The 12,332-nt window shown below is 44.3% G+C and overlaps 1 protein-coding gene across 9 annotated transcripts in view; it reads right to left on the bottom strand.

Annotated features, from left to right (window-relative positions):
• RCBTB1 (RCC1 and BTB domain containing protein 1) overlaps positions 1–11,276 on the bottom strand; it is a 58,897-nt gene extending 47,621 nt beyond the window's left edge. For 4 of the 9 annotated variants that reach the window (XR_012644503.1, XR_012644504.1, XM_074987719.1 and 1 more), the window contains exons 1-2: positions 10,481–10,634; positions 273–445 (exon numbers count right to left, since the gene is read on the bottom strand). Coding sequence is in view for 7 of the 9 variants with exons in the window: in XM_074987719.1 (XP_074843820.1) it covers positions 273–398 (126 nt within the window). In the remaining 2 variants the exon portion in view is untranslated. The other 5 variants (XM_074987701.1, XM_074987663.1, XM_074987672.1 and 2 more) reach the window with 5 other exon arrangements.
• Positions 11,277–12,332: the final 1,056 nt, after the last annotated feature.

The following is a 12,332-nucleotide window of genomic DNA, read 5'->3' as shown; positions in this document are numbered from 1 at the left end:
TGTAGAAGATTCAGTTTATATAGCAAGTTACTTTTCATCTTTACTAATATATGTAATTAATAGTTATTAAAATAATTGTTGCTAAGTTTGAATCCTTTTATCCACTTTCCAGATACATCTATGTGCAAGATTTCAAACATTTGCAAGTCATTTCCAATGAGACTGGGACAGAGCTTCATGCACAGTGCTTTTTGTAGGCTGCTTATCTAACAGCATTCAAGGAAGTTAGAAATTTCACCCAAAAACAGATTAGGTATTTCATTTTCTCTTACCTCATCACTGTGGGTTATGTATATAGCTTCATTGGCAGATGTGCCAAATACACATGCTTTTCGAACAGATGCTATTTCTTGAGGTGAAAGCAAGGTAAATATTGGCCACTTTCCTACATCCACCATGACTATGTTGGTTTCATGTAATTCCAATAATTAAGGTGACATTTCTGCTGTAATAAGAAAAAATGGTTAAAAAAAAACAAACACACTCAAATTCCGCCCCCGCCCCCCAACAAAAGGCACAACAATCTTCAGAGAAGAAAAAAGCTCTTAAAACTTAACTACAGGGACATTAATTTCTCTGATGAAGAGCAGCTAGTCCCAGGCAGGATATCAGAGAAACAGTTAAAAATCAGTATCTTCTGGGCAATTTTGTATTAATAACTACTGAAAAACCTGATGAAGAAACTGCTCTACCTGAAAAAAAAAATTCCATCTTTTTATAAAATATGCAACCTAGCAAGTGCTGCCTTTCAGTGACATTAGATTTCTGAGCTACATTTTGGATCTTATTTTCTTCTGCATTACATTCGACTCTCTTGTAAATATTCAACTGTACTCCAAGCCTACCAGTTTAAAATGAGCACAAGCAGATATTAAAGTATGTGTCGCCCATAAAATATTCCCTCTAGTTTTTTCCCACCTCAGTGCAGAATAAATTTTGTTATGCGAGTCAAGAGATAGAATGTGCACAAGAGACTATTTGGCATGTAGAAGGAAAATACACAAGTTTGTGCAATACAAAGACCTAGAAACTATGCAAAGTGCTACAGAAAGAGAGGTTACAAACTCAGACATGGAACAAAATTAAAACTACATCTGCCTATTATTTCTGAAGAGCAGAAAGGGCCCTCAATGGCTATGGCTACACTACAGGGTTTTTCAACAAAGCAGGCGTTTTGTCGACAAAACCTGGGGACCATTCACACTAACAATGCGTTCTGTCGACAGAACTCAGCACTTTTGTCTACAGCCTTCTACCTCTGCCCCATGAGACAGAACACTCTTCTTGACAGTATCTGTGGACAACACAGCTCCAGCTCACTCTGCTCTCCCGGTGCATCACTCAGGGGAGAGGTGAGGGACTGCTCCCACCTCCACTCACTGGCAGGAAAGACAGCAAGGTGGGACTGCATTGCTCTACTTCCCCCGCTGCTGGTGAGTGTGAGGGGGCTGGGCCGCTGCCAGCAGCAAATTCCTACTTGCCCCTCAGGCTACATCACTCAAGACAGGGTATGGGGAAGAGGAGGGTGGCGCCCCTACGCTGGGAGGGTGGTCACAGGGCTGTTGGTCCCCTGTGTCACCCTCACCAGTTGCCCGTGAATTCTTCCACTGACCTAAGCTGGGATTTAGGTTGATTTAACTATGGTGCTCATGGGCATGAAATTCTTCTTCTTCTAAAGTGCAGACTAAGACTTACTCTAGCTCCTATATTTAATATTTTTACACATAACCACTTTATTTTGACCAAATAGGTGGTAGAACTATTAGACTATGGCTAGATTACAGCAATTTGTTGACAGGCGTTTTTGATGGGAGTTTTTGTCAACTTCTGTTGACAGATCATGGTCATATTGCCAAGCAGATCACAAGAGTGATCTGCTCTGTCAGAGAGCAGCCAGACTGCCTGGCCACTCAACAAAACAGTCAACTGGAAGCACAGCAGACAGGGCTGCCTGGTGTCCGGATGTCTTGTATGTTGACAGGAGGCCTCAGAACGTCCAAACCCGCTTTCTGTTGACAGATCTCTGTCAGGTGTTATGCCACGGGGGGAGCAGGATAAGACTGTCAACAAAAGTACTGTGTTCTGGTGACTTACTGTTGACAGAATGCCTTGGGAATCTACATGCTCCTGGGTTTTGTCAGCAAAACTGGCATTTTGGTCGACAAAACCCTCTAGTGTAGACATGGCCTGAGACAGAGGAGAGAGATAGCTCAATGGTTTGAGCATTGGCCTTCTAAACCCAGGGTTGTAAGCTCAATCCTTGAGGTGCTCATCTGGTGGGGGCGTGGGGGAGATGGTGCTTGGTCCTGCTAGTAGATCGGACCAGATGACATCCCAAGGTCCTTTCCAGTTCTAGGAGATGTATATCTCCACTTATTATTATATTATGGCAAATATTTTAAACAACAGCTACTTCTCTTTTATTAACTGTACTACTCCTAACTAACTCCAAATGTGAAAGTATCATTTTAAAACCCTTATTCAGAGTGAGATCTATTAACATCACTATTTCTTCCCTGGCTACTGTAGCAAGTAACTGAAGATACCAGTGCATGTTTTAGCAGGACAGAGAATTCACTGGCTATTAAGATGTACTATTTACTATAATGACCTATTTTACTATAGGTTGGAACAGTGTGAAGTGGACTCCTTGGTATCATAACTGAGAATATCAAGCAAGAAAGATACCCCGTATTTCCGATTCTCTTTTATCTCAATCTTCACATTAGTTCTCTATTCCATATCACAGAACTTTATTTTACTGACTGATCTCTGACCGGGAATCTGATCAAATGCTTTTTCAAGGGAAAAAAAAAAATCTAGCTGTATTATAGTCACTGCATTTCATATCCATAGTGGTATTATTTAACAAGAACTCCAGCAGGTAACCCAAGTCTGACTTCCCTCTACCAGAAGCCACATTGGCTACTTTAAAGCTGTGATTTTCCAAGGCACACCATAATACCTAAAACAGTTACAGGAATTCTTTGCCTCCCATCAAAAATGAGTCCTTTGCCTGCTATTTGTTTAAGTTTGTCTTTTGACAATTTGCTATAATTAAATTATATTTACCAACTCACAATCACCAAATGTATCTGGAATACAATGACCAATTAAAAAAAATTCACAGAATGTCCAAGTTTATGACTTCCTGCTTTCTGGGGGGATAAAAAAGTATTATCTATGATGATGGATTTCCCTCTCCTTCTGTTGCAGTGATTAGCTACTGCCAGTAGATGGTGCCGTTTGCTACATATTTTGTTATGAACTGACATGGTTTTAATCTCAGGGACTCTTGATTTTTTATTAGGTCTAAATTAATAAAACAATTATTTTAAAGCTCGTTTCACAATACCTACGCTATTGCTTCGTCAGCTTTAAGAGTATCCAGCTGCTTTACAATATGTTAGCTGATAGGAATAAGGGGATTTCGCTGTTTGCAGGGTCCTTTCAAAAAGGACCTCCGTGTAGACAAGCTGCAGGCAAGCGAACTGTGGCACTTTCGAAGTGCCGCAGCCAGTGCTATGCTAATGAGGTGCTGAATATTCAATTCAGCTCTCCATTAGGATTATTCGATTTGGCCATTAGCACGGCCATTTTGAAGTTTTTTGTAAGTGTAGACACAGCCCTGTTTAAGGAAAAATAATTCCCAACCTGACCATAGATCCATTTTTCTCTCTGCAAGAATAGAACAAAACTTCCCTAATGGGGAATTAAAACTTGTTTTGGAAAGATGTTAGCTTTAGTTACATATGTTACAAAAGCAATGTCCCACTTAGTTTCTGAATCCCCTGTTGCTAGGTTACACAAGCTTTCTAGGAATTAGACCATTTACAATATTATTGTCCCAGCCATCATTGTGTTCCAAATATAATCTCAAATTCCTGTGCAAGGCTCTGTACCCAAATAATTTATTTTTATTTTTCTCCAGGAACAGCCCAGAAGAAACTAGCCAGCTAAAGAAAGTGTGGGGATGAATGTTTATCCTTCAGAATCCATCTACACCACGACAAACTGCAGAACAGGACAACACTACCTTATTTAGTTATCTTTTCCAGGTCCATTTCCATCAGAAAGGTAACTTTGGATTTTTATTTGAATTTTGTTAACCACCAGAGGTCTCAGCCCACTGTGCTAACAGTATACAAACAGAGTCTCTTCCCTGACCAGCCTATATTCCAAGTATAAGAGGACACTACAGGTGAAAACAGGACAGGATTTCAAGGCATTGTAGCAGAAGTCAGTTTTAAGGAGATCTAGGAAGATTCCAAATTTTCTCACAAAAGCTCATGCTCAAAACTTTTCTGTTAGTCTATAAGGTGCCACAGGACCCTTTGTTGCTGTTACAGATCCAGACTAACACGGCTACCCCTCCAATACTATTCCAAACTTTCTGTGCATCAGATTCAGCATCATACCTGAGAAATGCACATTTAAAAAGTTAGTGCACCAAAACATTCATGGAAAAATAGCACATGAACTGAATAGTGTTTTCACTTCTAGGCTTTCTCAAAAGACCAAAGTGACAGCAAGCAAAAATAATTCAGAGCAATGACCTCCAGATGTCACATACCTATTGTCACTCTTGTTATCAACTGACAATTTAAAATAAGAGTAGGCCTGCAACACTGTGTGTTCCGCTGGGGCAGAACTAGCCAGCAGAGGAGGCATAAGTCAATTAATCTCATTCCCAGGAACACGATGACATCTTTGAAATGATCCAATATGCTACTGCTCAAACAAGGAGTAGTGTTAATTTCAGCTCTATTGAAACACAAATAAATGAACAAAAATATTTACCAAAAAAGGGAGGACAGATTGGCAGGGAATGAGGCTGAATCTTCTATACATCATACTGAAACCACCACAACACATTTTAAAAAATACCAAAAAACTAAATCCAGGACCTTTAATATCAGGGTTGGGGGTGGGGGGGCAGACATCCAAATGTATATAGATTGAACAAATAAAGCTAAATAACTCTGAAAAAACAAAAGAATTTCAAAAACCTCAACTAGACCACTGCTCATGAATTCTCCTCACTCATCTGTTTTTCCCAATAACATTTTTCAATCTGTTTATCACTGATGAGGAGAAAGATCATTTGGGCAGTTAGGATTGCCTCACTGTCCCCTTGCAAAGTCAAAGGAAATATTTACAAAATACTTTCAACTGATTTTTTTTGAAAATATTGCTTAAATCGTAATTCAGATAAATAAAACTGGCTACATCCACACTACAGAGATCTTTCGAAAGAAGCCATTCTGGAAGATCTCTTCTGAAAGAGCTTCTTTTGAAGGATTGTGTCCACACACAAACGAGCAATCTGCTCTTTTGAAAGAGAACGTCCACACCGCCCCTATGCTTTCAAAAGAGCAGGCCAGAGATCAAAAAATCAGGCTACATGAAGACTGCTCTTTCAAAAAAAAGGGCCTGTGGAGCAGCTACACACGTTTTCTTGCAAAAGAAGCCTTTGAAAGGGGGCACCTTTCCTGAAACAGGAAAGGACGAGTGATTTCGAAAGGAGTGCTGCATTCTTTCGACTTAATTTCAAAAGAATGCTGTATTTGTGTAAGCGCTCCCTAGGATCTTTTGAAAGAGCCCCCTTCTTTCCAAAAATTTTTCAAAAGAATTTGCTAGTGTAGACACACCCACTGTGTTTAAAACGACACAATCAATCTAAATGCATTTTGGCATGGAAAATGGTGTATTTACTATCATTACAAGTAACACCTATGAGGACAAACTGATCAAGTTTAAAGAAAAATATTTCAATTTTTATAACACTGAGCATTTGGTAGTGTATTGTTGGGTATAGCCACTTTCCCCGTTTCCAGTCCTGCAATAGTTGTTACGATAGTCAAAGCCCTGCATCTGCAGAGAAATTTGCAGGATCAGAATCCTAGTCATTTTCCTCTTTTTCTATAGGTCTTTCTTAAACTAATAGGGCAACGAAACATCTTTAAAAAACAAAATAAAGCAAAAACAGGAAAATATGGTTGTAAAACCGTATGATTTGGCAGAGGAACTCAAAGGCAACTGCAGTAACACACTTTCAACCTTTTTTTTTAAAAAAAGTTAAGGTAATATTTTAAGAATATATAAAAACAAAAAACAAAAAAATTCAAATGTAAGGACTGTCAGTCTCACATTTTGAGAACAAGAAGAAGTCCTATGGCACCTTATAGACTAACTGATATTTTGGAGCATCAGCTTTCATGGACAAAGACCCGCTTCATCAAATGCGTGAAGCTTTTGCTCCAAAATATCAGTTAGTCTATAAGGTGCCACAGGACTTCTTGTTCTCAAAGATACAGACTAACATGGCTACCTCTCTGATACTAGTCTCATGTTTTGCATTTCTTACTTATGAAATTTTAGCACAGCAACGTCAATGCAAAGAAACAGCAACACCACCACAAACATTGCCATTACCATTAGATATTTGAAACAGTTATTTTTTTATAAAAGGTGCAATTTCTTCTATGGAAAGAGTATAAAATGTATATTGTACATTGTTAGATGTACATGTTTGGTCTAAGGCGCTTTTCTTTTGCATCCCTAACACAGGCCTTACCACAAAGCACAGGGGATGACAGTCACCCCAGGGCAAGAAGGGAGGGGGGCCCAGCTTCACGACCGCAGAAGGGGTGAGGCCAGGGCAGTCAGCCTTTAGCACTGCCCAGCCAGCAGCACTGGGCGCCCCCCACCAGCCACACAGAGCAGCAGTGCTGTTTCAGTTCAAAGGGGTTGAAAGCTCAGGCCACTGCTGAAACAGCCACAAAGGCAGTTACTATAATATGACTAATATGTTTGAATCATGAATGCTGCTGCTTTGTTTACGTTCTTCCACAGACCATTTTGGGGATGGAGGAGTTTGTTAATTTTGCAATGATTAAACAGTCCTATTGCCTTAGTAACTGCAAGAAAGACAGATAAAAACAGGGCAATTATCGACAAACAGATCCAACAGTTTTAACTATGTAAAGTTATGATGAATGCCAAACACTTCATAGTATTATGGCTACAACATGCTGATTTTCATATAGCTGAACCATTACTTGCTCAAGCAGACCAATTTTCTTAAACAGCTCCTAAAACAGTGTCTGTTTCAATCTGACGAAACACAGAGGAAATTATTTTAAATTTACTTTAGGAAAACGTTCTTAGTTTTCAAAGACTTGCTCAGACATTTCAAGAGTTTGTCCTGTCTGTGGATTTTTTCCAAGAAGGTCAATGATGGACTGGGTTCTTGAAATAGGCAGATGTTTGCTTATGGTTACCTATAGTTTAGAATTATGTAATAGCCCCAATTTTATGTTACATTCTTGCAAAGGCTTTTGCTTGGCCCCAGACTTCTCCTAGCTGTTTTGGTGTAACATATAAATGAGAGCTAAGGTTCTTGTATGTTTAAATCAGTTAGGATCATCTTGGCCGTGTCTACACGTGCCCCAAACTTCGAAATGGCCATTTGCGTGGCCATTTCGAAGTTTACTAATGAAGCGCTGAAACGCATATTCAGCGCTTCATTAGTATGTGGGCGGCCACGGCACTTCAAAATTGACACGCCTCGCCCAGACGGGGCTCCTTTTCAAAAGGACCCCGCCTACTTCGAAGTCCCCTTATTCCCATGAGCGGATGGGAATAAGGGGACTTCGAAGTAGGTGGGGTCCTTTCGAAAAGGAGCCCATCTGGACGAGACGCGCGGCAGTGAGGCGCGTCAATTTTGAAGTGCCGCAGCCGCCTGCATGCTAATGAAGCGCTGAATATGCATTTCAGCGCTTCATTAGTAAACTCTGAAATGGCCATTTGCGTGGCCATTTCGAAGTTTGGGGCACTTGTAGACGTAGCCCTTATTGGCAATGAAAGCTATAATGACACAGATGTTAACATAATTTCTGCATGCACTTCAATATTAAGATTCTTTAAAAGGAGAATCCCAAAAGTCTTTATATGGAAAAAAAATGCTATGTCTTAGACTAAGGATATTAGAAGGCATCTGAAAACTGTAATTACCCACTTGAGTGGAAGTTTTATGACTCTTATCAGTAACAGAGAGACAGGCATATTAGTCTGTATCCTAACAAAACAAAAAAGCAGTCCTGTAGCACTTTAAACTAAAGTTTTTATTTCTTTTTTTTGGGGGGGTGGGGGAGTCTGTGTTATTAAACCATTATGTCATTTCCAGTTCAGCACTACCTCCAGATTTGAAGAAGTGGGTCTGCCCCATGAAAACTCATCACCTAACAAATTATTTTGTTAGTCATTAAAGTGCTACATAACTCTTATCAGGACTGCAAGAGATGGAGGGCATTATCAATAACCAATATCAGAGATGTCAGTTGAAGAAACAAGAGTTATTACAGAAATGGGCAAAACCTGCATTTGACAAGGAACTACATTTCCAAGGAGCAGGAGAGAACACAAACCCCACAATTAACAAAGAAAAATGAGCAAGCTAAATAAAAATATTTAGCTAGGAGACACCATGAAAGTTGATGGGTGGCCAGGTGCTGTAAAAACTACTGTGAAGGAAACTTCCAGCACAAACGAAAAATTCAAGAAGAGGTTGGAGCAGGTTACCAAACTAAGTATCAGCATTATAGAAAGCCAACGCTTATTTCATTTACAAAGCATCTGTGCTCACAGGATTAGAGCAAAACACTTGGATACTAGGAACAAGCTCCCAGGATTTTTGTAAGATATTAACATTCTAGCAGAGTGCATGGAATTAAACCTAGCAATTTTCTAGGACTCACTGGGAAAGGAGATATGCTTTTATACTGCCTAATACAGGGCAAAATCTGTACACTAAATATAATAGTTTCTTTGCAAATCTTCTACAAAAGCAATGCTCTAAATTACATTAGTAAAATATAATATAGGTTCGCTTTACTACTCAAATTTGGAACTAACTCCAATATCACAGCAAAACAGCTTGGCTGTTAGCGTCAAGTACCTTTCTGTGACTAATTACCAGCTTTGCTCTCTTCAGTACAAATGAAGCACCTCCTCCTTTCAGAAAAACATTCCTCTAGTAATGCATTCTGACACATTAAGTGTTTCCTTATAATTCCATTGCTTCAGGTAAGCAATAGGGAATGACTCAGGCTTCTTATGGTGCCATGCAAAGAATGCCCATTTGATTCCTGGCCTACTCCTTTGTAAACTAAGAGTCTTGCATTCACAGAATATTCCACAGTCAAGGGTGAAGTCATTTATATCGTTCAACAATGTTCCTTTCTATCATCTATCTACTTGCATTAGGGACTACTGAAGAGTCACATGAAGTTCTCTGAAGAAAAAAGGGTACAAGAATCTGAGATGCTTGATGGGGAGAAAGCTAAAGTAGGAGGAGGAAGAGACCAGAAAGGGCAACACTTAAAAGGTAACACTTGAAAACACTTAGAAAAGGGAAATGAAGGCGGCATCAGGAGAAAAAAAAAAAAACACTAGAGCTGCCATAAGACATTCCTATTCCAGCCAAGTGCAAGCAACTAAAGCAAGCATTACAAACTCTAAGAACACAGTCTTACAAGAGCAAGAGAAAGGGTAACATCTGACACTTCATCTTTAATGCACTCCTCTTACATCCAAGGCAGTATAATTCTCTATGGGCAAAACTCAGAACAGTGCATGATTGACATACCACATATGCTAAAACAGCTACACAATACAGGATAGTTCCAGTGCCATAGGCAGCATGTCCAATTTAAACTGCACTGGGTTCACGGTACAAACCCAAGTTCTTGCTTTTCTTTGAGCTAGTCTGGAAAAGAGCCCTGGGCACTAAGAAATGCTTGTGCACCTGCGAGCTGAGGCACAAAGCTACTTTTTCCTCTTTCCTTTCCCCCAAACTTTATTTGAGGAGTCAAGGAACAGGAAAACTAGTTCAGACCCAAAGCAAACACCCCCTCTGACACCCTAACGTTTAGCGAACTTGTCCCGAGCGCTGATCCGCACTTCACCGCCTCCGACCGCCCCACCCACCTCCTCATCACTCCAGAGCACGGATCACCCGTGACAACCACGTCCCAGCCGGCGGGAGCGTCGCGCCGGCGCCGTGCCCAGCAGCGCTGAAATGCAGCCACCCCGGGGAGGGCACCCAGCGCCGAGGAGTGCTACAGGGAGGGCACCGGGCAAAGACCAGCCGACAGATGTGGGGGGGGGGGGGGGGGGGGGAGAGCAGCACCTACACAGAACTCGCCGGGATAAACGCTCAGCCCTCAGCAGCCACCCCCACACCCTTCCCCCTGCGGTCCCCGTCCACTTCCCCACCCTCAGTCACCCCCGGCCCGACTCCCGCAGCTGAGCCAGGAGGCCCAGCCGGCCGGAGCGGCTGCCGGCGCCGAGCCAGCACGGAAGCGGTGGCTAAGGGCCCAGCACCCCACGCGGGGCATTACTGGGGGCTGTGCGCAGAGCCGCCTACGTGCGAGCCCCGATACCAGGAAGCCGGAGTCCCCGCGGCCCGGCCGGGTACCTGGAGAAGAGCAAGGAGCGCCCGGCCCGGGGCTGCCCCAAAGCCCCCACGAGGCACCTAGACGCGGCCACCTCCGCAGCGGGAGCTGAAAGGGGCCACCCGCCCCCTCGGCCGCTCAGAACCACTTGAGTGCACGGAACGAGACCCGCCCCGTGTCACCTACGGGAGCCGGGTGCAACAGTCTTGCTGTTTCCTTCTGGGCCTCACGAGGATGGTGGCAGATCCCGCCCACTCTCTCCTCCCATTGGGAGCTCTAGCCGGCCTCTGAGGCTCACGCGCCCGAGGCGCTGCGTGCTGATTGGCCGGCGATGTCGGGCTCTGACAGGCCCAAAGCAAGAAGCGAACGGACGCGCGCCCCAGGCCGCGTGCGCCGCTGTTATGTGGTCTAGAGCCCGGAAGCGACATCTCCGCCCCGCCCCCCCTGCATGACTCTTAACCCTATCGGCCCCTCGGTGCTCCTGCGCCTTTCATCGCCGCGGTGGGGGAGGTCGATTCCGCGGGAGGGGGGCGAACCCGATGCAGGACGAAGCCGGGACTAGGCGGCGGAGGGAGCCCTGGGCTGGGCTGGGGACCTCTCCAGGGTGGGGGCGGGCGCCGGCGCAGGCGCGAAGGAGGGCGGCAATGGCTTGGGCGGTGGGGGAGCCGAGCTGGGGCGGGGCCTGCTGGGGGACGGCGGAGATGGTTGCGGGGAAGGGGAGCCGGGCTGGGGCGGGGGCTGCGCCTGCAGGTGATATTTACCCTGCTCTTGGGAGCTCCTTGCTGTGGCAGGGTCGGGGAGGCTGGCACTAGCCCGTCCCCTGGAGCTCCCAGCCGGGGCGGGTCTACCCGAAGTCACGCGGCAGAGCGGGGGTGGAGCAGCTCCGTGGGCTTGGCTGTGCCCGGCCCTTTGCCCTGCTGGTGTCGTTGCGGGGAAAGCACCGTGCAGGGGTAAGACCTGTTGTGCATGTATTTCCTACTCCCGAAGTAGCGCCCCGCCTGGGCACTGGGTTGGGCAAGAGCGATTAGTCTGGATGCAGTCGGACTTCCTCTAAAGTGACAAAGAGCAGCATAAAGCAGTTCTGCTTTGACTGAAGCTCAGCCTTACAGTGGAGCAGCTACGTGGTGTTTGCTTACTTAGAAAGCTAACGTAGTCTGACACCAAAACCACTGTGCTGTCACCCAGGGCACAGTCCAGACTGGTGGACAGCAGCTGCGTCCTTTCAGTTTTCCACCTGTGAGTGCCTTTCACAGGGAGAGCAACCATTCCAGGTCTGCTTGCACACAGCCTCTAACACAGCAATGGGCAACCGCAAACGGTGAGTGAGTCAGATGAGTGTCCCTCCACTTCAGTGGGCTGCAGCAGCCTGTGGTACGTTCAAATTCCACTTGCCTGTCGTGGGTACCAGGACGTCAGAACACCGCACTTCATCTGCTCCTCCCCTTCCTCTCCTGTACTTTAAGAGCATACAGTTCACCTGTTTTATGCTTTGTCCCTGCCCCTGCCCTTCCCTGCTAGAGCTTGACCACAGGCAGATGATTTGTGTTCCAACTCTGGGAGGGAGGGGAGAGAGCAAGGAAGTGTGGGACTCAGGTGCCCTGAAACAGAGGAGGTGTTTGTGTGGGAGGGTGGTAACAGGAGGTCCATGGGCTGTAGGAGAATTCCCAGTGGGCTGCAGGCTACCCACCACTGCTCTGACATGTAAATCATTAAGCTATAACTTCAAGTGCTGTAGCCAGTGAATTATATTGCAAGACAACAGCAGCAAACTCCCATCCCAGACTTGTCTCCCAGAAATCTGTATCTTGAACTGCCTAACACCACTGTGGTGGCCACAGGCTCTCATAGAGTTATTTAATATAAAATTGTACACAT

Source organism: Carettochelys insculpta, chromosome 1, assembly GCF_033958435.1.
Source record: "Carettochelys insculpta isolate YL-2023 chromosome 1, ASM3395843v1, whole genome shotgun sequence".
NCBI lineage: Eukaryota > Metazoa > Chordata > Testudines > Carettochelyidae > Carettochelys > Carettochelys insculpta.
This window is presented reverse-complemented; position numbering and strand designations above follow the sequence as displayed.